Genomic DNA, 25,853 nt, shown 5'->3' with positions numbered 1-25,853 from the left:
ACTGTACCTAGAGAGAGAGAGCGCCCTCTGCTGTCACAGGTAGAAACTGTACCTAGAGAGAGAGAGAGAGCGCCTTCTGCTGTCACAGGTAGAAACTGTACCTAGAGAGAGAGAGAGAGCGCCTTCTGCTGTCACAGGTAGAAACTGTACCTAGAGAGAGAGAGCGCCCTCTGCTGTCACAGGTAGAAACTGTACCTAGAGAGAGAGAGCGCCCTCTGCTGTCACAGGTAGAAACTGTACCTAGAGAGAGAGCGCCCTCTGCTGTCACAGGTAGAAACTGTACCTAGAGAGAGAGAGCGCCCTCTGCTGTCACAGGTAGAAACTGTACCTAGAGAGAGAGAGCGCCCTCTGCTGTCACAGGTAGAAACTGTACCTAGAGAGAGAGAGCGCCCTCTGCTGTCACAGGTAGAAACTGTACCTAGAGAGAGAGAGAGCGCCCTCTGCTGTCACAGGTAGAAACTGTACCCAGAGAGAGCGCCCTCTGCTGTCACAGGTAGACTGTACCTAGAGAGAGAGAGCGCCCTCTGCTGTCACAGGTAGACTGTACCTAGAGAGAGAGAGCGCCCTCTGCTGTCACAGGTAGAAACTGTACCTAGAGAGAGAGAGCGCCCTCTGCTGTCACAGGTAGAAACTGTACCTAGAGAGAGAGCGCCCTCTGCTGTCACAGGTAGAGACTGTACCCAGAGAGAGAGAGAGCCCCCCCCCCCCAATAAAGCTCTTGGATTTGGGGGTACAGTTCCTAGAGTGCTGCCACAGGAGGGTGGAGTTCCTAGACAGCGCCCTCTGCTGCCACAGGGGGGTACAGTTCATAGAGAGCGCCCTCTGCTGTCACAGGTAGAAACTGTACCCAGAGAGAGCGCCCTCTGCTGTCACAGGTAGACTGTACCTAGAGAGAGAGAGCGCCCTCTGCTGTCACAGGTAGAAACTGTACCTAGAGAGAGAGAGAGAGCGCCCTCTGCTGTCACAGGTAGAAACTGTACCTAGAGAGAGAGAGCGCCCTCTGCTGTCACAGGTAGAAACTGTACCTAGAGAGAGCGCCCTCTGCTGTCACAGGTAGAGACTGTACCCAGAGAGAGAGAGCGCCCCCCCCCCAATAAAGCTCTTGGATTTGGGGGTACAGTTCCTAGAGTGCTGCCACAGGAGGGTGGAGTTCCTAGACAGCGCCCTCTGCTGCCACAGGGGGGTACAGTTCATAGAGAGCGCCCTCTGCTGACACCGGGGGGTACAGTTCCTAGAGAGCGCCCTCTGCTGCCACAGGGGGGTACAGTTCCTAGAGAGCGCCCTCTGCTGCCACAGGGGGGTACAGTTCCTAGAGAGCGCCCTCTGCTGCCACAGGGGGGTACAGTTCCTAGAGAGCGCCCTCTGCTGTCACAGGGGGATACAGTTCCTGGAGTGCTGCCACAGGGGGGTACAGTTCCTAGAGAGCGCCCTCTGCTGCCACAGGGGGATACAGTTCCTAGAGTGCTGCCACAGGGGGATACAGTTCCTAGAGTGCTGCCACAGGAGGGTGGAGTTCCTAGACAGCGCTCTCTGCTGCCACAGGGGGGTACAGTTCCTAGAGTGCTGCCACAGGGGGGTACAGTTCCTAGAGTGCTGCCACAGGGGGGTACAGTTCCTCGCGTGCTGCCACAGGGGGGTACAGTTCCTAGAGTGCTGCCACAGGGGGGTACAGTTCCTAGAGTGCTGCCACAGGGGGGTACAGTTCCTAGAGTGCTGCCACAGGGGGGTACAGTTCCTAGAGTGCTGCCACAGGGGGGTACAGTTCCTAGAGTGCTGCCACAGGGGGTACAGTTCCTAGAGTGCTGCCACAGGGGTGGTACAGTTCCTAGACAGAGCCCTCTGCTGCCACAGGGGGGTACAGTTCCTAGACAGCGCCCTCTGCTGCCACGGGGGGGGTACAGTTCCTAGAGTGCTGCCACGGGGGGGTACAGTTCCTAGAGTGCTGCCACGGGGGGGTACAGTTCCTAGAGTGCTGCCACAGGGGGGGGTACAGTTCATAGACAGAGCCCTCTGCTGCCACAGGGGGGTACAGTTCCTAGACAGCGCCCTCTGCTGCCACAGGGGGGTACAGTTCCTAGAGTGCTGCCACGGGGGGTACAGTTCATAGACAGCACCCTCTGCTGCCGCAGGTTGGTACAGTTCTTAGACAGTGCCCTTTCCAGTATGTGGGGCAGAGGTATGAATGCTGTGGGCAGGATCCTGTCTGTGACCGTCCCCGCACAGCGCTGCGGTATATGTTGGCGCCTTGCACCTGAATGAATAAACAGCGCCCTGGGCTGGCAGAGCGGGCACGTCCGCTGCCTCCTCTCCAGGCGGGTGGAGCTGTCTGCCAGGTGGACATATGAGCCATGGCTCCGGTATTTCCCCTCCCTGTCCTCAGATACCAGTGATTGCCCGGTCAGGAATGTGACCCCCTGTTCCAGTACCTGGAGTGTCAGGACAAACATCATCATCAATAGTCGGGAGATAATTAAACCTTGCCTGCTCATGGATTGGGAGGGGAGGGGGGAAGGGCAGTCCCATTGTTCTTCAGATATGGAGATAAGGATATTACTTGTCTGGAGGAGGAGGGGGGTTATAGTCTTATTGTCTACAGTGCAGAAGTCTCATCCGGTTCCCGACCGCTCACACCTAGAAAACAAACAGCCGACTCCGGCAGTATCCCTGCTATATCCCAGACTGCAGGCCCCGGCTCCACACATGGCCGGGCTGAGGACCTGGGGTCTGCACCATGCCCCCTCATACAGTCTACTTGTGCTCTGCAGCTTCTGACCCCACTGGTTACTCCATGTACTCAGGAGCCTCAAAGCGTTCAGAAGAGCTTACACTCTGTAGGTCACACAGGAATGTGGGTGACTAATACAAGCTGCACCCCAAAGAAGAGACTGCAGACACTCCCGAAATGTCACACACTTTCATCACTGACATAGTCCATTCTCCAGGAGATCGGTGAGGTGGAGCAGACCTTCTAGTCCTCACCTGTAGTAATGTGTATGGTATGAGGTGAGGTCTCCAGGAGGACGGTGAGGTGGAGCAGACGCTTCTAGTCCTCACCTGTAGTAATGTGTATGGTATGAGGTGAGGTCTCCAGGAGGACGGTGAGGTGGAGCAGACGCTTCTAGTCCTCACCTGTAGTAATGTGTATGAGGTGAGGTCTCCAGGAGGACTGTGAGGTGGAGAAGATGCTTCTAGTCCTCACCTGTAGTAATGTTTCTAGTATGAGGTGAGGTCTCCAGGAGGACGGTGAGGTGGAGTAGACACATCTAGTCCTCACCTGTAGTAATGTGTATAGTATGAGGTGAGGTGGAGCAGACACATCTGATCCTCACCTGTAGTAATGTGTATGGTATGAGGTGAGGTCTCCAGGAGGATGGTGAGGTGGAGCAGACCTTCTAGTCCTTACCTGTAGTGATGTGTATAGTATGAGGTGAGGTCTCCAGGAGGACGGTGAGGTGGAGTAGACCCATCTAGCCCTCACCTGTAGTAATGTGTATGGTATGAGGTGAGGTCTCCAGGAGGATGGTGAGGTGGAGCAGACCTTCTAGTCCTCACCTGTAGTAATGTGTATAGTATGAGGTGAGATCTCCAGGAGGACGGTGAGGTGGAGCAGATCTTCCAGTTCTCACCTGTAGTAATGTGTATAGTATGAGGTGAGGTGGAGCACAGGCTTCTAGTCCTCACCTGTAGTGATGTGTATAGTATGAGGTGAGGTCTCCAGGAGGACGGTGAGGTGGAGCAGACCTTCTAGTCCTCACCTGTAGTAATGTGTATGAGGTGAGGTCTCCAGAAGGACGGTGGCTAGTCCTCACCTGTAGTATTGTCTGTCTATAGTATGAGGTGAGATCACCAGGAGGACGGTGAGGTGGAGCAGACACTTCTAGTCCTCACCTGTAGTAATGTGTATAGTACGTGGTGAGGTCTCCAGGAGGATGGTGAGGTGGAGCAGACACTTCTAGTCCTCACCTGTAGTATGGTCTATAGTATGAGGTGAGATCACCAGGAGGACGGTGAGGTGGAGCAGACACTTCTAGTCCTCACCTGTAGTATGGTCTATAGTATGAGGTGAGATCACCAGGACGGTGAGGTGGAGCAGACCTTCTAGTCCTCACCTGTAGTAATGTGTATGGTATGAGGTGAGATCACCAGGAGGACGGTGAGGTGGAGCAGACCTTCTAGTCCTCACCTGTAGTATTGTCTATAGTATGAGGTGAGATCACCAGGAGGACGGTGAGGTGGAGCAGACGCTTCTAGCCCTCACCTGTAGTATTGTCTATAGTATGAGGTGAGATCACCAGGAGGACAGTGAGGTGGAGCAGACCTTCTAGTCCTCACCTGTAGTGACCTGTACTCTTTATTGGTGGCCATCGTTGCCTCCCTGATTAGTAATTGCTCTGCGATCTCCTCACGTCTTATAATCTGCTGGTGGAGAAGCCCTCAGTGACGTCCTGTGGTTGAGCAATGGTCAGATGTTAATCATACAGGGGGAGGGTTTGGCAGGGACTCCTATTAGGTGGGGCGGGATGACACATTGGGGGTCATATACTTTCTGCGGTTTGCCAATTTAAAAAAAATATTTGACAAGACCCCATTTTGAGACGTGAACGCCTGTGGGACAACAGTTTGTTGCATGGGTGTTTTTCCTAGGTCCTCGCCGCGAGGGAATGACGGGGTGGGGGCTGTCAAATAGCTGGTCTTTGATGCCTGACCCCCTGGGGGTCTCGTCCTGGGGCCTCCTGTATCTGCCAGGATGATGTATTAAAGGGGTACTCCGGTTGTTAGAAGTTATCCCCTATTCACGGGATACGGGGGTCCCATACCCCCGCTCCATTCATTTCTATGGGGGTCCAGAGATAGCCGAGCGCTGTACCCCTAGTAATCGGAATACCCCTTTAACCCTTCAGGTAAGAGCACCTTATTACTTTGTATCCTCCAGGGTCGGCCATTACGGACGTCAGACTATGTTAGGGTCAAGTCACACACGGCTCCTCCGGCTGAAAAACGCCAAAAAACGCAGCAAAATACCTGTGTCTAAACTGCCCTGTGTGTGTCAGTCTTCACTGTAGCTCTGGTATTCTATTCAGTAACACAGAAGCTCTTGCTAGGAAGTTCTCCTTATTTGCAGTCTATCATATAATGGGGTGTGTATATTTATGCAGTCCCCGAATTTGTCAGGGACTGTCGCGTCTTCAGGAGTCTCGCACCCTCCGCGGTGATGGCCGCGCACACTGCAGCGGTTTGTGCATTGTGTCCCGGCGCCGCCTCACACGGCTCTGCAGAATCTCACATCCCTGCGTGGTCTGGTCCCAGTATGACGAGGGGCGAGACTGGCACCAGCTCCGGTGCTGGGCGGTGGGGTCAGGGCACAAGCTGGAAGGGGTTAATTTCTCTGCGGGAAGCGCCGTTTACAGGAATGTGTAGCTGCGAAATATTCCGCCAGGTCTGTCACAGCAAGTCATAGGAATGTGAGTGCTGCAGAGCATTGCACCTGGGCACCCGCTGTGTGAGACCCCGTAACACAGGGACTTAGCATCTGAAAGGCCCCCCCCCCTCAAAAAACAAAACAAAAACATAGGACCTATCATAGGAGTACAAGTCTGTGTACGCCGCAGCCTGCGCTGTGATCTGTGTACGCCGCAGCCTGCGCTGTGCTCTGTGTAGCTTGCAGCCCGGGCTGTGCTCTGTGTAGCTTGCAGCCCGGGCTGTGCTCTGTGTAGCTTGCAGCCCGGGCTGTGCTCTGTGTAGCTTGCAGCCCGGGCTGTGCTCTGTGTAGCTTGCAGCCCGGGCTGTGCTCTGTGTAGCTTGCAGCCCGGGCTGTGCTCTGTGTAGCTTGCAGCCGGGCTGTGCTCTGTGTAGCGTGCAGCCCGGGCTGTGCTCTGTGTAGCTTGCAGCCCGGGCTGTGCTCTGTGTAGCTTGCAGCCCGGGCTGTGCTCTGTGTAGCTTGCAGCCCGGGCTGTGCTCTGTGTAGCTTGCAGCCCGGGCTGTGCTCTGTGTAGCTTGCAGCCCGGGCTGTGCTCTGTGTAGCTTGCAGCCCGGGCTGTGCTCTGTGTAGCTTGCAGCCCGGGCTGTGCTCTGTGTAGCTTGCAGCCCGGGCTGTGCTCTGTGTAGCTTGCAGCCCGGGCTGTGCTCTGTGTAGCTTGCAGCCCGGGCTGTGCTCTGTGTAGCTTGCAGCCCGGGCTGTGCTCTGTGTACGCCGCAGCCTGCGCTGTGCTCTGTGTACGCCGCAGCCTGCGCTGTGCTCTGTGTACGCCGCAGCCTGCGCTGTGCTCTGTGTACGCCGCAGCCTGCGCTGTGCTCTGTGTAGGCCGCAGCCCGGGCTGTGCTCTGTGTAGCTTGCAGCCCGCTCTGTGTAGCTTGCAGCCCGCGCTGTGCTCTGTGTAGCTTGCAGCCCGCGCTGTGCTCTGTGTAGCTTGCAGCCCGCGCTGTGCTCTGTGTAGCTTGCAGCCCGCGCTGTGCTCTGTGTAGCTTGCAGCCCGCGCTGTGCTCTGTGTAGCTTGCAGCCCGCGCTGTGCTCTGTGTAGCTTGCAGCCTGCGCTGTGATCTGTGTACGCCGCAGCCTGCGCTGTGATCTGTGTACGCCGCAGCCTGCGCTGTGCTCTGTGTACGCCGCAGCCTGCGCTGTGCTCTGTGTACGCAGCAGCCTGCGCTGTGTAGCTTGCAGCCTGCGCTGTGCTCTGTGTAGCTTGCAGCCCGCGCTGTGCTCTGTGTAGCTTGCAGCCCGCGCTGTGCTCTGTGTAGCTTGCAGCCCGCGCTGTGCTCTGTGTAGCTTGCAGCCCGCGCTGTGCTCTGTGTAGCTTGCAGCCCGCGCTGTGCTCTGTGTAGCTTGCAGCCCGCGCTGTGCTCTGTGTAGCTTGCAGCCCGCGCTGTGCTCTGTGTAGCTTGCAGCCCGCGCTGTGCTCTGTGTAGCTTGCAGCCCGCGCTGTGCTCTGTGTAGCTTGCAGCCCGCGCTGTGCTCTGTGTAGCTTGCAGCCCGCGCTGTGCTCTGTGTAGCTTGCAGCCCGCGCTGTGATCTGTGTACGCCGCAGCCCGCGCTGTGCTCTGTGTAGCTTGCAGCCCGCGCTGTGCTCTGTGTATCCTGCAGCCTGGGCTTGAGGCGGGGGCAGGGAGGCCGTGCATCCTGTGGGGCGTGTCAGTGGGGCACACCTTGAGTGGGTCAGTGACACACCTCGGAAAGGGGAGGGCACTGAGGGGGCAGGGCAGGAACCAGACGGGGCAGGCTTGGAATTGCTTAGCCTGCGGCCAATCTGGGGGTAGAGAGAGAAGGGGAAGGAGGGCGGTGAAGGCTGAGAGTCAGAGCGGAGATCAGGCACCTCGGGAAGAGCCAGCACAGAGTGTGAGCTCCATGGACCAGCACATGTATCGCAGCAATGCCGCCCTGCCATCCAATCAGGACAGCACATTCCGCCAGAGAACCAGCTCCGAAGATAACCTATACCTGGCGGTGCTGAGGGCCACAGAGGGCAAGAAAGGTACCTGCTGCTGGGGCCACTGTGGATGGGGTGTGGGCTGGGGCCTTGTATCGCATTAACCCCTCCTGTGCTGGGGATGCAGCTCAGAACTACAGAGCCGGACTGTAGTGGCGGCAGATGTGTGTTAACTCCTTCCATCCTGGGCTGAGTGCGATGATAGTCTTCTGCGGGCAGAGTGCCCGCTATGGGGTCCCACCACCTGTTATTGGGGTACTATGCCTGTGTACAGGGTCCGACTGCCTGTTATTGGGGTACTATACCTGTGTACAGGGTCCTACTGCCTGGTATTGGGGTACTATACCTGTGTACAGGGTCCTACTGCCTGGTATTGGGGCACTATACCTGTGTACAGGGTCCTACTGCCTGGTATTGGGGTACTATACCTGTGTACAGGGTCCTACTGCCTGGTATTGGGGCACTATACCTGTGTACAGGGTCCTACTGCCTGTTATTGGGGTACTATACCTGTGTACAGGGACCTACCGCCTGATATTGGGGTACTATACCTGTGTACAGGGACCTACCGCCTGTTATTGGGGTACTATACCTGTGTACAGGGTCCTACTGCCTAGTATTGGGGTACTATACCTGTGTACAGGGTCCTCCCGCCTGTTATTGGGGCACTATACCTGTGTACAGGGTCCTACTGCCTGGTATTGCGGTACTATGCCTGTGTACAGGGTCCTTCTGTCTGGTATTGGGGTACTATACCTGTATACAGGGACCTACCGCCTGATATTGGGGTACTATACCTGTGTACAGGGTCCTACTGCCTGATATTGGGGAACTATACCTGTGTACAGGGACCTACCGCCTGGTATTGCGGTACTATGCCTGTGTACAGGGACCTACCGCCTGATATTGGGGTACTATACCTGTGTACAGGGTCCTACTGCCTGGTATTGCGGTACTATGCCTGTGTACAGGGTCCTTCTGTCTGGTATTGGGGTACTATACCTGTATACAGGGACCTACCGCCTGATATTGGGGTACTATACCTGTGTACAGGGTCCTACTGCCTGATATTGGGGTACTATGCCTGTGTACAGGGTCCTACTGCCTGATGTTGGGGTACTATACCTGTGTACAGGGACCTACTGCCTGTCGTTGGGGTACTATGCCTGTGTACAGGGACCTACCGCCTGTTATTGGGGTACTATACCTGTGTACAGGGTCCTACTGCCTGGTATTGGGGTACTATGCCTGTGTACAGGGTCCTACTGCCTGTTATTGGGGTACTATGCCTGTGTACAGGGTCCTACTGCCTGATATTGGCGTACTGTACCTGTGTACAGGGTCCTACTGCCTAGTATTAGGGTACTATACCTGTGTACAGGGTCCTACTGCCTGATGTTGGGGTACTATACCTGTGTACAGGGTCCTACTGCCTGGTATTGCGGTACTATGCCTGTGTACAGGGTCCTACTGCCTGGTATTGCGGTACTATGCCTGTGTACAGGGTCCTTCTGTCTGGTATTGGGGTACTATACCTGTATACAGGGACCTACCGCCTGATATTGGGGTACTATACCTGTGTACAGGGTCCTACTGCCTGATGTTGGGGTACTATACCTGTGTACAGGGACCTACTGCCTGTCGTTGGGGTACTATGCCTGTGTACAGGGACCTACCGCCTGTTATTGGGGTACTATACCTGTGTACAGGGTCCTACTGCCTGGTATTGGGGTACTATGCCTGTGTACAGGGTCCTACTGCCTGATATTGGGGCACTATACCTGTGTACAGGGTCCTACTGCCTGATATTGGGGTACTATACCTGTGTACAGGGACCTACCGCCTGTTATTGGGGTACTATACCTGTGTACAGGGTCCTCCCGCCTGTTATTGGGGTACTATACCTGTGTACAAGGTCCTACTGCCTGATATTGGGGTACTATACCTGTGTATAGGGTCCTACCGCCTGTTATTGGGGTACTATACCTGTGTACAAGGTCCTACTGCCTGATATTGGGGTACTATACCTGTGTACAGGGTCCTACCGCCTGTTATTGGGGTACTATACCTGTGTACAGGGTCCTACTGCCTGATATTGGGGCACTATACCTGTGTACAGGGTCCGACTGCCTGATATTGGGGTACTATACCTGTGTACAGGGTCCTACTGCCTGATATTGGGGTACTATACCTGTGTACAGGGACCTACTGCCTGTTATTGGGGCACTATACCTGTGTACAGGGTCCTACTGCCTGGTATTGCGGTACTATACCTGTGTACAGGGACCTACCGCCTGTTATTGGGGTACTATACCTGTGTACAGGGTCCTACTGCCTGGTATTGGGGTACTATACCTGTGTACAGGGTCCTACCGCCTGGTATTGGGGTACTATACCTGTGTACAGGGTCCTACTGCCTGGTATTGGGGTACTATACCTGTGTACAGGGTCCTACCGCCTGTTATTGGGGTACTATACCTGTGTACAGGGTCCTACTGCCTGATATTGGGGTACTATACCTGTGTACAGGGACCTACCGCCTGTTATTGGGGTACTATACCTGTGTACAGGGACCTACTGCCTGTTATTGGGGTACTATGCCTGTGTACAGGGTCCGACTGCCTGTTATTGGGGTGTTATCGTGCATGCAGTGTATTTCGGGGTGCAGTGCAGGGAGGGGGTCGGCCGCTCGCTATAACCTGTTGTCTTCTCTCTCACAGATGAACGGGATCGGGTGCAGAAGAAGACCTTTACCAAATGGGTGAACAAGCATCTTATAAAGGTGAGTACAGTCACTACAACCAGTGCGCTCCGCCTGTACACGTGCCTAGAACCAGTGCGCTCCGCCTGTACACGCGCCTAGAACCAGTGCGCTCCGCCTGTACACGCGCCTAGAACCAGTGCGCTCCGCCTGTACACGCGCCTAGAACCAGTGCGCTCCGCCTGTACACGCGCCTAGAACCAGTGCGCTCCGCCTGTACACGCGCCTAGAACCAGTGCGCTCCGCCTGTACACGCGCCTAGAACCAGTGCGCTCCGCCTGTACACGCGCCTAGAACCAGTGCGCTCCGCCTGTACACGCGCCTAGAACCAGTGCGCTCCAACAGAAGGTGGAGGCTCCTTGATACACCGTTGGCCTCCTCAGCGGCTTCCTGAGACCTAGTTTCCCCAGTAAAAGTCCTTTAGTCCAGCATCAGTAGGGCCTTCTGGATCATCAGTCGCCACTGTACCATCCGGAGGAGCCAGGAGATGCTCTGCGGTGTCTCCTCCACAGTACACACATAATGTTGGGGTGTGCCCCTCGGGTTAGTGACTGGACTCCTCTTATTCTCTGATTGTCACAGTGCGGAAGTTTTGTGGTCGCTGCTTCCTGCCGCCCGTCGGGGGTCCCGCCAGCAGCCCCTGAGTCAGCGCTGTTTGTTGCTATGATTGTTACTGTCTGTTACCATGGAAACCACCACGCAGTGCTCTGTTTCCAGATTGTCAGCTCTGCAGCACAGAGGTGACCAGGGCTAAAACCAGACACTATTTCTTGCTGTGGTGGTCGCGTAGGTCTCCTCCATGTTTTATGAGCTGTTCAGTCGGTGGCAGGAACGTTTTCATCGCCCCCGCTGTCTGTGAGTTGTCAGCAGTGTTGTTGTCGCGCCCCCGCTGTCTGTGAGTTGTCAGCAGTGTTGTTGTCGCGCCCCCGCTGTCTGTGAGTTGTCAGCAGTGTTGTCGCCCCCCCCCCCCCCCGCTGTCTGTGAGTTGTCAGCAGTGTTGTCGCCCGCCCCCCCCCCCCCCCCCTGTCTGTGAGTTGTCAGCAGTGTTGTTGTCGCGCCCCGCTGTCTGCGAGTTGTCAGACATGTTGTTGTCGCCCCCCGCTGTCTGTGAGTTGTCAGCAGTGTTGTTGTCGCGCCCCCGCTGTCTGTGAGTTGTCAACAGTGTTGTTGTCGCCCCCCCGCTGTCTGTGAGTTGTCAGCAGTGTTGTTGCCCCCTCCCCCCCCCCCGCTGTCTGTGAGTTGTCAGCAGTGTTGTTGTCCAAGCCCCCCCTCTGTCTGTGAGTTGTCAGCAGTGTTGTTGTCGCGCCCCGCTGTCTGTGAGTTGTCAGCAGTGTTGTTGTCGCGCCCCCCCTGTCTGTGAGTTGTCAGCAGTGTTGTTGTCGCGCCCCCGCTGTCTGTGAGTTGTCAGCAGTGTTGTTGTCGCCCCCCCGCTGTCTGTGAGTTGTCAGCAGTGTTGTTGTCGCGCCCCCGCTGTCTGTGAGTTGTCAGCAGTGTTGTTGTCGCCCCCCCCGCTGTCTGTGAGTTGTCAGCAGTGTTGTTGCCCCCTCCCCCCCCCCGCTGTCTGTGAGTTGTCAGCAGTGTTGTTGTCGCGCCCCCGCTGTCTGTGAGTTGTCAGCAGTGTTGTTGTCGCGCCCCCGCTGTCTGTGAGTTGTCAGCAGTGTTGTTGTCGCCCCCCCGCTGTCTGTGAGTTGTCAGCAGTGTTGTTGCCCCCTCCCCCCCCCCGCTGTCTGTGAGTTGTCAGCAGTGTTGTTGTCGCGCCCCCGCTGTCTGTGAGTTGTCAGCAGTGTTGTTGTCGCCCCCCCGCTGTCTGTGAGTTGTCAGCAGTGTTGTTGCCCCCTCCCCCCCCCCGCTGTCTGTGAGTTGTCAGCAGTGTTGTCGCGCCCCCGCTGTCTGTGAGTTGTCAGCAGTGTTGTTGTCGCGCCCCCGCTGTCTGTGAGTTGTCAGCAGTGTTGTTGTCGCCCCCCCCGCTGTCTGTGAGTTGTCAGCAGTGTTGTTGTCGCCCCCCCGCTGTCTGTGAGTTGTCAGCAGTGTTGTTGTCGCGCCCCCGCTGTCTGTGAGTTGTCAGCAGTGTTGTTGTCGCGCCACCGCTGTCTGTGAGTTGTCAGCAGTGTTGTTGTCGCGCCCCCGCTGTCTGTGAGTTGTCAGCAGTGTTGTCGCCCCCCACCCCCCCGCTGTCTGTGAGTTGTCAGCAGTGTTGTCGCCCGCCCCCCCCCCCCCCCCTGTCTGTGAGTTGTCAGCAGTGTTGTTGTCGCGCCCCGCTGTCTGTGAGTTGTCAGCAGTGTTGTTGTCGCACCCCCCGCTGTCTGTGAGTTGTCAGCAGTGTTGTTGCCCCCTCCCCCCCCCCCGCTGTCTGTGAGTTGTCAGCAGTGTTGTTGTCGCGCCCCGCTGTCTGTGATGTGTCAGCAGTGTTGTTGTCGCCCCCCCGCTGTCTGTGAGTTGTCAGCAGTGTTGTTGCCCCCTCCCCCCCCCCCGCTGTCTGTGAGTTTGTCAGCAGTGTTGTTGTCGCGCCCCCGCTGTCTGTGAGTTGTCAGCAGTGTTGTTGTCGCACCCCCCCGCTGTCTGTGAGTTGTCAGCAGTGTTGTTGTCGCCCCCCCGCTGTCTGTGAGTTGTCAGCAGTGTTGTTGTCGCCCCCCCGCTGTCTGTGAGTTGTCAGCAGTGTTGTTGTCGCGCCCCCGCTGTCTGTGAGTTGTCAGCAGTGTTGTTGTCGCGCCCCCGCTGTCTGTGAGTTGTCAGCAGTGTTGTTGTCGCGCCCCCCGCTGTCTGTGAGTTGTCAGCAGTGTTGTCGCCCCCCCCCCCCCGCTGTCTGTGAGTTGTCAGCAGTGTTGTCGCCCGCCCCCCCCCCCCCCCTGTCTGTGAGTTGTCAGCAGTGTTGTTGTCGCGCCCCGCTGTCTGCGAGTTGTCAGACATGTTGTTGTCGCCCCCGCTGTCTGTGAGTTGTCAGCAGTGTTGTTGTCGCGCCCCCCGCTGTCTGTGAGTTGTCAACAGTGTTGTTGTCGCCCCCCCGCTGTCTGTGAGTTGTCAGCAGTGTTGTTGCCCCCTCCCCCCCCCCGCTGTCTGTGAGTTGTCAGCAGTGTTGTTGTCCAAGCCCCCCCTCTGTCTGTGAGTTGTCAGCAGTGTTGTTGTCGCGCCCCCGCTGTCTGTGAGTTGTCAGCAGTGTTGTTGTCGCGCCCCCCCCTGTCTGTGAGTTTGTCAGCAGTGTTGTTGTCGCGCCCCCGCTGTCTGTGAGTTGTCAGCAGTGTTGTTGTCGCCCCCCCGCTGTCTGTGAGTTGTCAGCAGTGTTGTTGTCGCGCCCCCGATGTCTGTGAGTTGTCAGCAGTGTTGTTGTCGCCCCCCCCGCTGTCTGTGAGTTGTCAGCAGTGTTGTTGCCCCCTCCCCCCCCCCGCTGTCTGTGAGTTGTCAGCAGTGTTGTTGTCGCGCCCCCGCTGTCTGTGAGTTGTCAGCAGTGTTGTTGTCGCGCCCCCGCTGTCTGTGAGTTGTCAGCAGTGTTGTTGTCGCCCCCCCGCTGTCTGTGAGTTGTCAGCAGTGTTGTTGCCCCCCTCCCCCCCCCCGCTGTCTGTGAGTTGTCAGCAGTGTTGTTGTCGCGCCCCCGCTGTCTGTGAGTTGTCAGCAGTGTGTTGTCGCCCCCCCGCTGTCTGTGAGTTGTCAGCAGTGTTGTTGCCCCCTCCCCCCCCCCCCCCGCTGTCTGTGAGTTGTCAGCAGTGTTGTCGCGCCCCCGATGTCTGTGAGTTGTCAGCAGTTGTGTTGTCGCAGCCCCCGCTGTCTGTGAGTGTCAGCAGTGTTGTTGTCGCCCCCCCGCTGTCTGTGAGTTGTCAGCAGTGTTGTTGTCGCGCCCCCGCTGTCTGTGAGTTGTCAGCAGTGTTGTTGTCGCGCCCCCCGCTGTCTGTGAGTTGTCAGCAGTGTTGTGTCGCCCCCTCGCTGTCTGTGAGTTGTCAGCAGTGTTGTTGTCGCCCCCCGCTGTCTGTGAGTTGTCAGCAGTGTTGTTGTCGCCCCCCCGCTGTCTGTGAGTTGTCAGCAGTGTTGTGTCGCGCCCCCGCTGTCTGTGAGTTGTCAGCAGTGTTGTTGTCGCGCCCCCCGCTGTCTGTGAGTTGTCAGCAGTGTTGTTGTCGCGGCCCCCGCTGTCTGTGAGGTGTTCAGCCAGTGTTGTTGTCGCGCCCCCGCTGTCTGTGAGTTTTCAGCAGTGTTGTTGTCGCGCCCCCGCTGTCTGTGAGTTGTCAGCAGTGTTGTTGTCGCCCCCCCGCTGTCTGTGAGTTGTCAGCAGTGTTGTTGTCGCCCCCCCGCCTGTCTGTGAGTTGTCAGCAGTGTTGTTGTCGCGCCCCCCCGCTGTCTGTGAGTTGTCAGCAGTGTTGTTTGTCGCGCCCCCCGCTGTCTGTGAGTTGTCAGCAGTGTTGTTGTCGCGCCCCCGCTGTCTGTGAGTTGTCAGCAGTGTTGTTGTCGCGCCCCCGCTGTCTGTGAGTTGTCAGCAGTGTTGTTGTCGCGCCCCCGCTGTCTGCGAGTTGTCAGCCGCTTGTTGTGTCGCGCCCCCCGCTGTCTGCGAGTTGTCAGACGTCTTGTTGTCGCCCCCCGCTGTCTGCGAGTTGTCAGACGTCTTGTTGTCGCCCCCCGCTGTCTGCGAGTTGTCAGACGTCTTGTTGTCGCCCCCCGCTGTCTGCGAGTTGTCAGACGTCCTTTGTCCCCCTCTCTGCGAGTTGTCAGACGTCTTGTTGTCGCCCCCCGCTGTCTGGGAGTTGTCAGACGTCTTGTTGTCGCCCCCCGCTGTCTGGGAGTTGTCAGGCCCCCGCCTCTCGCTGTCTCGGCTCCCGGCCTAGAATCGCTGTGGGAAGCCGCCAGCAGCTCCCGGCCTTCTGTTTGGATCTCTGCCCCAGAACTTCCCAGAAGAGGTGATTATCAGAGAAGGAAGCCGCCGAGCCCCGCAGCCTGGCAGCTGCCGCCGAGCCCCGCAGCCTGGCAGCTACCTGACGGACACCATCCCCAGTGCTGGATTATGGAATTGTTCTCTCCTAGTCACAACCTGGACTGTAAATGGAGGCATCGTGAGGGCTGGCGGTGATGGGGTTAATGGAACCCCCTGTGACATCACAACTGGTTTACAGGCATGAAAAGTTTGAAAACCCGCCCCCCCCCCCCTCTCCAGGGCATGGCGCCTTCTTCCTGAGTGTAGTCCCCCCTCTCCTGGGCATGGCGCCTTCTTCCTGAGTGTAGTCCCCCCTCTCCTGGGCATGGCGCCTTCTTCCTGAGTGTAGTCCCCCCTCTCCTGGGCATGGCGCCTTCTTCCTGAGTGTAGTCCCCCCTCTCCTGGGCATGGCGCCTTCTTCCTGAGTGTAGTCCCCCCTCTCCTGGGCATGGCGCCTTCTTCCTGAGTGTAGTCCCCCCTCTCCTGGGCATGGCGCCTTCTTCCTGAGTGTAGTCCCCCCTCTCCTGGGCATGGCGCCTTCTTCCTGAGTGTAGTCCCCCCTCTCCTGGGCATGGCGCCTTCTTCCTGAGTGTAGTCCCCCCTCTCCTGGGCATGGCGCCTTCTTCCTGAGTGTAGTCCCCCCTCTCCTGGGCATGGCGCCTTCTTCCTGAGTGTAGTCCCCCCTCTCCTGGGCATGGCGCCTTCTTCCTGAGTGTAGTCCCCCCTCTCCTGGGCATGGCGCCTTCTTCCTGAGTGTAGTCCCCCCTCTCCTGGCATGGCGCCTTCTTCCTGAGTGTAGTCCCCCGCCCCCCCCCCCTCTCCTGGGCATGGCGCCTTCTTCCTGAGTGTAGTCCCCCCTCTCCAGGGCATGGCGCCTTCTTCCTGAGTGTAGTCCCCCCTCTCCTGGGCATGGCGCCTTCTTCCTGAGTGTAGTCCCCCCTCTCCTGGGCATGGCGCCTTCTTCCTGAGTGTAGTCCCCCCTCTCCTGGGCATGGCGCCTTCTTCCTGAGTGTAGTCCCCCCTCTCCTGGGCATGGCGCCTTCTTCCTGAGTGTAGTCCCCCCTCTCCTGGGCATGGCGCCTTCTTCCTGAGTGTAGTCCCCCCTCTCCTGGGCATGGCGCCTTCTTCCTGAGTGTAGTCCCCCGCCCCCCCCTCTCCTGGGCATGGCGCCTTCTTCCTGAGTGTAGTCCCCCGCCCCCCCCCCCTCTCCTGGGCATGGCGCCTTCTTCCTGAGTGTAGTCCCCCGCCCCCCCCCCCTCTCCTGGGCATGGCGCCTTCTTCCTGAGTGTAGTCCCCCGCCCCCCCCTCTCCTGGGCATGGCGCCTTCTTCCTGAGTGTAGTCCCCCGCCCCCCCCTCTCCTGGGCATGGCGCCTTCTTCCTGAGTGTAGTCCCCCGCCCCCCCCTCTCCTGGGCATGGCGCCTTCTTCCTGAGTGTAGTCCCCCGCCCCCCCCTCTCCTGGGCATGGCGCCTTCTTCCTGAGTGTAGTCCCCCGCCCCCCCCCTCTCCTGGGCATGGCGCCTTCTTCCTGAGTGTAGTCCCCCGCCCCCCCCCTCTCCTGGGCATGGCGCCTTCTTCCTGAGTGTAGTCCCCCGCCCCCCCCTCTCCTGGGCATGGCGCCTTCTTCCTGAGTGTAGTCCCCCGCCCCCCCCTCTCCTGGGCATAAGCTTGCGGTGGCAGCCGTTTTGCGACCTTGTTGGGGGATGTCCCCGTGGTCTGCGGCTGTGTGGTCCTCTGTACGGAGCGGGAGGGCTCCTGTACCTGGTGCCTCCTCGTTATGCACCATTGTTGTCTTCCCACTAATGAATAAAATGTCAGCGGTCACCGCGCCTCCGTTATTCTGGCGCTGGGTGGGTCTGTGCCGCCCGGGACCCTCAGGACACCTCGTCCTCCATGATACAAGGAGCCCATTCTTCTAGCAGGGAGGACGCACATGTGACGGCGGCGGATTTCTCACATCTTATTATGGACGGGGCGAGAAGACAAGGAAGCCATTCATCAAGAGGGACATGGCGGATCCCCTCCCTGAAAGATGGCATCCCCCATACTGGTAGATCCACTTCCGTCCTCTATACTGGTAATGGAACTCCCCATACTGGTAGATCCACTTCCGTCCTCTATACTGGTAATGGAACTCCCCATACTGGTAGATCCACTTCCGTCCTCTATACTGGTAATGGAACTCCCCATACTGGTAGATCCACTTCCGTCCTCTATACTGGTAATGGAACTCCCCATACTGGTATATAGGGTCCGCTCCCCCTGCCCTCTGTACTGGTATATAGGGCCCTCTGTACTGGTATATAGGGCCCTCTGTACTGGTATATAGGGCCCTCTGTCCTGGTATATAGGGTCCGCTCCCCCTGCCCTCTGTCCTGGTATATAGGGTCCGCTCCCCCTGGCCTCTGTCCTGGTATATAGGGTCCGCTCCCCCTGGCCTCTGTCCTGGTATATAGGGTCCGCTCCCCCTGGCCTCTGTCCTGGTATATAGGATCCGCTCCCCCTGGCCTCTGTCCTGGTATATAGGGTCCGCTCCCCCTGGCCTCTGTCCTGGTATATAGGGTCCGCTCCCCCTGCCCTCTGTCCTGGTATATAGGGTCCGCTCCCCCTGCCCTCTTGCCCTCTGTCCTGGTATATAGGGCCCGCTCCCCCCTGCCCTCTGTCCTGGTATATAGGGCCCGCTCCCCCCTGCCCTCTGTCCTGGTATATAGGGCCCGCTCCCCCCTGCCCTCTGTCCTGGTATATAGGGCCCGCTCCCCCCCTGCCCTCTGTCCTGGTATATAGGGCCCGCTCCCCCCCTGCCCTCTGTCCTGGTATATAGGGTCCGCTCCCCCTGCCCTCTGTCCTGGTATATAGGGCCCGCTCCCCCTGCCCTCTGTCCTGGTATATAGGGTCCGCTCCCCCTGCCCTCTGTCCTGGTATATAGGGCCCGCTCCCCCTGCCCTCTGTCCTGGTATATAGGGCCCGCTCCCCCTGCCCTCTGTCCTGGTATATAGGGCCCGCTCCCCCTGCCCTCTGTCCTGGTATATAGGGCCCGCTCCCCCTGCCCTCTGTCCTGGTATATAGGGTCCGCTCCCCCTGGCCTCTGTCCTGGTATTTAGGGTCCGCTCCCCCTGGCCTCTGTCCTGGTATATAGGGTCCGCTCCCCCTGGCCTCTGTCCTGGTATATAGGGTCCGCTCCCCCTGGCCTCTGTCCTGGTATATAGGGCCCGCTCCCCCTGCCCTCTGTCCTGGTATATAGGGCCCGCTCCCCCTGCCCTCTGTCCTGGTATATAGGGCCCGCTCCCCCTGGCCTCTGTCCTGGTATATAGGGTCCGCTCCCCCTGGCCTCTGTACTGGTATGTAGGGTCCGCTCCCCCTGCCCTCTGTCCTGGTATGTAGGGCCCGCTCCCCCTGCCCTCTGTCCTGGTATGTAGGGCCCGCTCCCCCTGCCCTCTGTCCTGGTATATAGGGCCCGCTCCCCCTGGCCTCTGTCCTGGTATATAGGGCCCGCTCCCCCTGGCCTCTGTCCTGGTATATAGGGTCCGCTCCCCCTGCCCTCTGTCCTGGTATATAGGGCCCGCTCCCCCTGCCCTCTGTCCTGGTACATAGGGCCCGCTCCCCCTGGCCTCTGTCCTGGTACATAGGGCCCGCTCCCCCTGGCCTCTGTCCTGGTACATAGGGCCCGCTCCCCCTGGCCTCTGTCCTGGTATATAGGGCCCGCTCCCCCTGCCCTCTGTCCTGGTATATAGGGCCCGCTCCCCCTGGCCTCTGTCCTGGTATATAGGGCCCGCCCCCCCTGCCCTCTGTACTGGTATATAGGGTCCGCTCCCCCTGCCCTCTGTCCTGGTATATAGGGCCCGCTCCCCCTGCCCTCTGTCCTGGTATATAGGGCCCGCCCCCCTGCCCTCTGTCCTGGTATATAGGGCCCGCCCCCCCTGCCCTCTGTCCTGGTATATAGGGCCAGCCCCCCCTGGCCTCTGTCCTGGTATATAGGGCCCGCTCCCCCTGCCCTCTGTCCTGGTATATAGGGCCCGCTCCCCCTGCCCTCTGTCCTGGTATATAGGGCCCGCTCCCCCTGCCCTCTGTCCTGGTATATAGGGCCCGCTCCCCCTGGCCTCTGTCCTGGTATATAGGGCCCGCTCCCCCTGGCCTCTGTCCTGGTATATAGGGCCCGCTCCCCCTGGCCTCTGTCCTGGTATATAGGGCCCGCTCCCCCTGGCCTCTGTCCTGGTATATAGGGCCCGCTCCCCCTGGCCTCTGTCCTGGTATATAGGGCCCGCTCCCCCTGGCCTCTGTCCTGGTACATAGGGCCCGCTCCCCCTGGCCTCTGTCCTGGTACATAGGGCCCGCTCCCCCTGGCCTCTGTCCTGGTACATAGGGCCCGCTCCCCCTGGCCTCTGTCCTGGTACGTAGGGCCCTCTCCCCCTGGCCTCTGTCCTGGTACGTAGGGCCCGCTCCCCCTGGCCTCTGTCCTGGTACGTAGGGCCCGCTCCCCCTGGCCTCTGCCCTGGTACGTAGGGCCCGCTCCCCCTGGCCTCTGCCCTGGTACGTAGGGCCCGCTCCCCCTGGCCTCTGCCCTGGTACATAGGGCCCGCTCCTGTACACTCCCCCGCCTTCCCCTGACACATAGGGCCCGCTCCTGTACACTCCCCCGCCTTCCCCTGACACATAGGGCCCGCTCCTGTACACTCCCCCGCCTTCCCCTGACCCTGGTGATGAGGTGTGGTTATTATGAGGGCAGGTTGGGTCTCCGCCATAAAGGTTGGAATGCTATGTGCTTCCATTCTTGGGATTTTATTAGTTTATTGTCCTCTTGGCGCTCGGTTTGTGGACAATCTGGAGTCAGTGCTGACAATTAGTGACTGAATGAGAAAACAAGGTCCATCCTGATAAGGTGTTTATCAGTCCCGGCCATGCTACCCGTGGCCTGGGCTCCCTGCTGACTACTGGTCCTGTAGTCCAGAGATCTGTGGCCAGGAGAGTATGACAGGTCTGCTGTGTGATCAAACTCAGGTGCTGCAGACCTTTCATGGGGACATTGCCATGATCAGCAATCTGTGATATTTTGTAGAGTTGATGGGGTTTGTGATGCTAATCGGGACGGTCTCTAATGTTCTGTAGGTTTATGATGTCATGTTTGACGATCAGGTCCATAATGTGGCCACAGATGTCCTGTGTTGTTCTCCTAGTGGTCCATCTCGGCGTGTCTAGTGTTTTGTTGATGTACAGCTGAGGTCCATGAGGTTCTGTAAACGCAATGTAGGGTCACTGATACTATAGGTCCATTATGGTCATCATAGATGTTCCATTGGTTACTTGGTGGACTCTGATATTCTATAGGTCCATTATGGTCTTCACAGATGTTCCATTGTTCACTTTGGGGTCTCTGATATTCTATAGGTACTTTATGGTCTTCAGGGATGTTCCGTTGGTCACCTGAGGGTATCTGATGTGCTATAGGTCCATTATGGTCTTCACAGATGTTCCATTGGTTACTTGGTGGTATGATATTCTAAAGGTTCTTTATGGTCTTCGCAGATGTTCCATTGGTCACTTTGGGGTCTCTGATGTTCTATCGGTTCTTTATGGTCTGCACAGATGTTCTGTTGGTCACTTGGGGGTCTCATATGTTGTGCAGCTTCCCCAGGTGCTCATTGATGTTCATTAGGTTGGTCAGTGGTTTTCTATAGGTACAGGATGTGTCCTTCTGCAGGTCCATGATGTTCCTGCGGATCGATCAGTGAAGGGTCTTGGGATCTTGTTAAGGAACCTTGAGTTGGTCTATTTCTTAATTCCTGCCTTTTCTCTTCTTCCTGTTCTTGTCCTGTCCTCCATGTTTTCTGCTCTGTCGCCTCGCTCCCCTCCTGCCGACTCTGCAGCACTGGAGAGGAGAGGTAGGTTCTTCCTTCCACCTGCTGATCACAGTGACCTGGTGTGCATGGCTTCTACCATATTAACCACCGACCCTGAGGGCAGCGAGACTGTGGTGAGGTCTGTGCCATCGAGTCTGACCTGGAGCTGCGGCTTCTCCTCATCCCGGGGTGTCAGTACTACTTCCACATCCCTGAGTATTGTGGGTGTCCATCGCTGCATGGCGTGTGACGGAGGTTGGCATGTTCTGTTTGCCATGTTTGGTCTCGCTGCATGCTGCCATCATGAGATCATAGTCCGATGAGCCCGCTCCCCTGTATTATTGCTGAGCTGCTGACAGCTGTCCTCACACAATGGCGCTGTCATCTTCGGGAACGCCCGGGGCGCAGCCATATTGTATGGATTGTGTATGATGTATGGTCCAGGTGCCTGCAGCTTCTTCTAATCTGAGTGGTTTCTGTTTACTAAGAAGGTGTCTTCTGCACAGGCCTGCGCAGCGGCCGCGCTGTGTCCTGCAGATGAAGCAGATTGGTCAGCACGGTGGCGCCTGCCGGAGCTGTGGGCTCAATGTTCCATACGTGCTGCTGACTTCGGAATACATTGGCCCCTTTATATAGAGTGCCGTCCAGTGCCAGGAAAATCTGCCCGTTCTCTGCCAAGCGTGAGCGTCCTGCCACACAGGTTGGGAGTATTCCCTGCAGAACTGCGGGGGCCCAGGTCCAGTGTATAGCACGGAGCTGCAGGGGGGCCCAGGTCCAGTGTATAGCACGGAGCTGCGGGGGGGCCCAGGTCCAGTGTATAGCACGGAGCTGCGGGGGGGCCCAGGTCCAGTGTATAGCACGGAGCTGCGGGGGGGCCCAGGTCCAGTGGATAGCACGGAGCTGCGGGGGGGCCCAGGTCCAGTGGATAGCACGGAGCTGCAGGGGGGCCCAGGTCCAGTGTATAGCACAGCTCTGCGGGGGGGGGGGGGGTCCAGGTCTAGTGTATAGCACGGAGCTGCGGGGGGGCCCAGGTCCAGTGTATAGCACGGAGCTGCGGGGGGGCCCAGGTCCAGTGTATAGCACGGAGCTGCGGGGGGGCCCAGGTCCAGTGTATAGCACGGAGCTGCGGGGGGGCCCAGGTCCAGTGTATAGCACGGAGCTGCGGGGGGGCCCAGGTCCAGTGTATAGCACGGAGCTGCGGGGGGGCCCAGGTCCAGTGGATAGCACGGAGCTGCGGGGGGGCCCAGGTCCAGTGGATAGCACGGAGCTGCGGGGGGGCCCAGGTCCAGTGGATAGCACGGAGCTGCGGGGGGGCCCAGGTCCAGTGGATAGCACGGAGCTGCGGGGGGGCCCAGGTCCAGTGGATAGCACGGAGCTGCGGGGGGGCCCAGGTCCAGTGGATAGCACGGAGCTGCGGGGGGGCCCAGGTCCAGTGGATAGCACGGAGCTGCGGGGGGGCCCAGGTCCAGTGGATAGCACGGAGCTGCGGGGGGGCCCAGGTCCAGTGTATAGCACGGAGCTGCGGGGGGGCCCAGGTCCAGTGGATAGCACGGAGCTGCGGGGGGGCCCAGGTCCAGTGGATAGCACAGCTCTGCGGGGGGGGGGGGGGGTCCAGGTCTAGTGTATAGCACGGAGCTGCGGGGGGGGCCCAGGTCCAGTGTATAGCACGGAGCTGCGGGGGGGTCCAGGTCTAGTGTATAGCACGGAGCTGCGGGGGGGCCCAGGTCCAGTGTATAGCACGGAGCTGCGGGGGGGCCCAGGTCCAGTGTATAGCACGGAGCTGCGGGGGGGGCCCAGGTCCAGTGTATAGCACGGAGCTGCGGGGGGGCCCAGGTCCAGTGGATAGCACGGAGCTGCGGGGGGGCCCAGGTCCAGTGGATAGCACAGCTCTGGGGGGGGGGGGGTCCAGGTCTAGTGTATAGCACGGAGCTGCGGGGGGGCCCAGGTCCAGTGTATAGCACGGAGCTGCGGGGGGTCCAGGTCTAGTGTATAGCACGGAGCTGCGGGGGGGCCCAGGTCCAGTGTATAGCACGGAGCTGCGGGGGGGCCCAGGTCCAGTGTATAGCACGGAGCTGCGGGGGGGCCCAGGTCCAGTGGATAGCACGGAGCTGCGGGGGGGCCCAGGTCCAGTGGATAGCACGGAGCTGCGGGGGGGCCCAGGTCCAGTGGATAGCACGGAGCTGCGGGGGGGCCCAGGTCCAGTGGATAGCACGGAGCTGCGGGGGGGCCCAGGTCCAGTGGATAGCACGGAGCTGCGGGGGGGCCCAGGTCCAGTGGATAGCACGGAGCTGCGGGGGTCCAGGTCTAGTGTATAGCACGGAGCTGCGGGGGGGCCCAGGTCTAGTGTATAGCACGGAGCTGCGGGGGGGCCCAGGTCAAGTGTATAGCACGGAGCTGCGGGGGGGCCCAGGTCCAGTGTATAGCACGGAGCTGCGGGGGGGCCCAGGTCCAGTGTATAGCACGGAGCTGCGGGGGGGCCCAGGTCCAGTGGATAGCACGGAGCTGCGGGGGGGCCCAGGTCCAGTGGATAGCACGGAGCTGCGGGGGGGCCCAGGTCCAGTGGATAGCACGGAGCTGCGGGGGGGCCCAGGTCCAGTGGATAGCACGGAGCTGCGGGGGGGCCCAGGTCCAGTGTATAGCACAGCTCTGCGGGGGTCCAGGTCCAGTGTATAGCACGGAGCTGCGGGGGGGCCCAGGTCCAGTGTATAGCACGGAGCTGCGGGGGGGCCCAGGTCCAGTGTATGGCACGGAGCTGCGGGGGGGGCCCAGGTCCAGTGTATGGCACGGAGCTGCGGAGGGGGCCCAGGTCCAGTGTATGGCACGGAGCTGCGGAGGGGGCCCAGGTCCAGTGTATGGCACGGAGCTGCGGAGGGGGCCCAGGTCCAGTGTATGGCACGGAGCTGCGGAGGGGGCCCAGGTCCAGTGTATGGCACGGAGCTGCGGAGGGGGCCCAGGTCCAGTGTATGGCACGGAGCTGCGGAGGGGGCCCAGGTCCAGTGTATGGCACGGAGCTGCGGAGGGGGCCCAGGTCCAGTGTATGGCACGGAGCTGCCGGGGGGGGCCCAGGTCCAGTGTATGGCACGGAGCTGCCGGGGGGGGCCCAGGTCCAGTGTATGGCACGGAGCTGCGGGGGGGGGCCCCAGGTCCAGTGTATGGCACGGAGCTGCGGGGGGGGGCCCCAGGTCCAGTGTATGGCACGGAGCTGCGGAGGGGGCCCAGGTCCAGTGTATGGCACGGAGCTGCGGGGGGGGCCCAGGTCCAGTGTATGGCACGGAGCTGCGGAGGGGGCCCAGGTCCAGTGTATGGAACGGAGCTGCGGGGGGGGGGGGCCCCCAGGTCCAGTGTATGGCACGGAGCTGCGGGGGGGGGCCCCAGGTCCAGTGTATGGCACGGAGCTGCCGGGGGGGCCCCAGGTCCAGTGTATGGCACGGAGCTGCCGGGGGGGGCCCAGGTCCAGTGTATGGCACGGAGCTGCGGGGGGGGGCCCCAGGTCCAGTGTATGGCACGGAGCTGCGGGGGGGGGGCCCAAGGTCCAGTGTATGGCACGGAGCTGCCGGGGGGGGCCCAGGTCCAGTGTATGGCACGGAGCTGCCGGGGGGGGGCCCAGGTCCAGTGTATGGCACGGAGCTGCGGGGGGACCCAGTGGTGACTCTCATCAGGTGTGGGCATCCTGGACGCTGCTTCTGACGGATTGCACAGGGCGAGGTGACTGCCACATTCCAGATGAAAGGTTAAACGCTGCTCCACAGTGAGTCAGTGCCAAGTCCTCCATTATCGCCACTCCTCCACCGTGCAGCCGCCCGCCGCTCCTCCACCTTCTCCCGCAGTCGTCACTGTATTAACCCCGTTGTCTCCCTTGTCTCCAGGCTCATCGTCACGTGAATGATCTGTATGAAGACCTCCGAGATGGACACAACCTTATCTCTCTCCTGGAAGTTCTGTCTGGGGAGACCCTGGTAAGTGACCCCCTGGTGGGTTCTTGTGGATTGCAGCTTCCGCTCTCCTGGGGGTCTCACGTCGGACCCCCCGCGTCTCTCACTACTAATGTCTCTCGCCCTCAGCCTCTGTCTCTTGCCCCAATTATTGGCGGGGGGGGGGGGGGAGGATATAAGGTCAGCACCCCACATTATAGTGGATTATCTGCCCAGGTGACACCTGCGGTAATACTCCCAGTAATCCCAGTACAGCCGCTGCTCCATCCACTGGGTAAGGGCACATGTTCTAGTGGCTTAAAGGGCCGGTGCAGTCCTGTGTCAATGACGCTTCACCACTGTTCTGCAACTTTCTAATAGACTTTCAATTACACATCTCTGTTTGCTGTCAGTGAATCAAAACATTTACATTCAGAGACTGAAAACCTGCCTGAGCCAGTCCGGCTGAGGGTTTGTTACAATTGCATCCAGTCTAGACAATGGTCTGCAGACTGATACATTGTAAACAGACTGTCAGCAAAGACGGCACCAGAAAGCTGCAGTGGTGACGCCCCCCCGGTCCAGGTGTGTCCACCGCCCCTCCCCCATCGCCCCCCCGCCCTGTCTTTAACCCATTAACACTTCTGCTCGGATAAATCCTTCGCCTTTCTCTCTCCCTCTGTTTCTCCTTTGCCGGACTCTGCCTTGACCTTTGCCCTGTGCCCCTTGCCCCCTTCTTGCACTGCTGTTGCTGGGTAGCCGAGGGAGCGGGACGTTATCCGGAACTTGCGGCTGGTGAGTGCCGGAGGGCGCCATGTTTGCACCTAGCATGATGGTAAAGTTGCATGCTGGTCTGCCATTGGCTGAGTGCAGGTGTGATGTCATCCCTGTCCGGGCGCCACCGTCACCCCCCCCGTACCGATTCCCTCTTTATTATTCGCTGCAAAAATGGCGCAGGTCGGTAACAAAATTGTCGCCATTTAGCCACGCCCCTGCACGCTTTTTTTCCCTCCCAAATTCTTTGAACAAAGCGCAG

General features: G+C 59.3%; 1 protein-coding gene across 21 annotated transcripts in view; it reads left to right on the top strand.

The window, feature by feature from the left end:
• The window catches only part of PLEC (plectin), a 235,977-nt gene that overhangs the window by 145,686 nt on the left and 64,438 nt on the right, over positions 1 to 25,853 (top strand). For 7 of the 21 annotated variants that reach the window (XM_044294595.1, XM_044294599.1, XM_044294591.1 and 4 more), the window contains 4 exons: positions 10,142 to 10,203; positions 20,934 to 20,948; positions 24,773 to 24,862; positions 25,577 to 25,612. In XM_044294595.1, the coding sequence (XP_044150530.1) occupies positions 10,142 to 10,203; positions 20,934 to 20,948; positions 24,773 to 24,862; positions 25,577 to 25,612 (203 nt within the window). Of the gene's footprint in view, positions 1 to 7,241; positions 7,467 to 10,141; positions 10,204 to 20,933; positions 20,949 to 24,772; positions 24,863 to 25,576; positions 25,613 to 25,853 lie in introns of those variants that run through there. The other 14 variants (XM_044294596.1, XM_044294602.1, XM_044294592.1 and 11 more) reach the window with 6 other exon arrangements.

The sequence above is a fragment of the Bufo gargarizans genome, chromosome 5 (genome assembly GCF_014858855.1).
Source record: "Bufo gargarizans isolate SCDJY-AF-19 chromosome 5, ASM1485885v1, whole genome shotgun sequence".
Lineage (NCBI taxonomy): Eukaryota > Metazoa > Chordata > Amphibia > Anura > Bufonidae > Bufo > Bufo gargarizans.
Note: the sequence above shows the minus strand (reverse complement) of the source record. Positions and strands in the feature narration are given on the sequence as shown.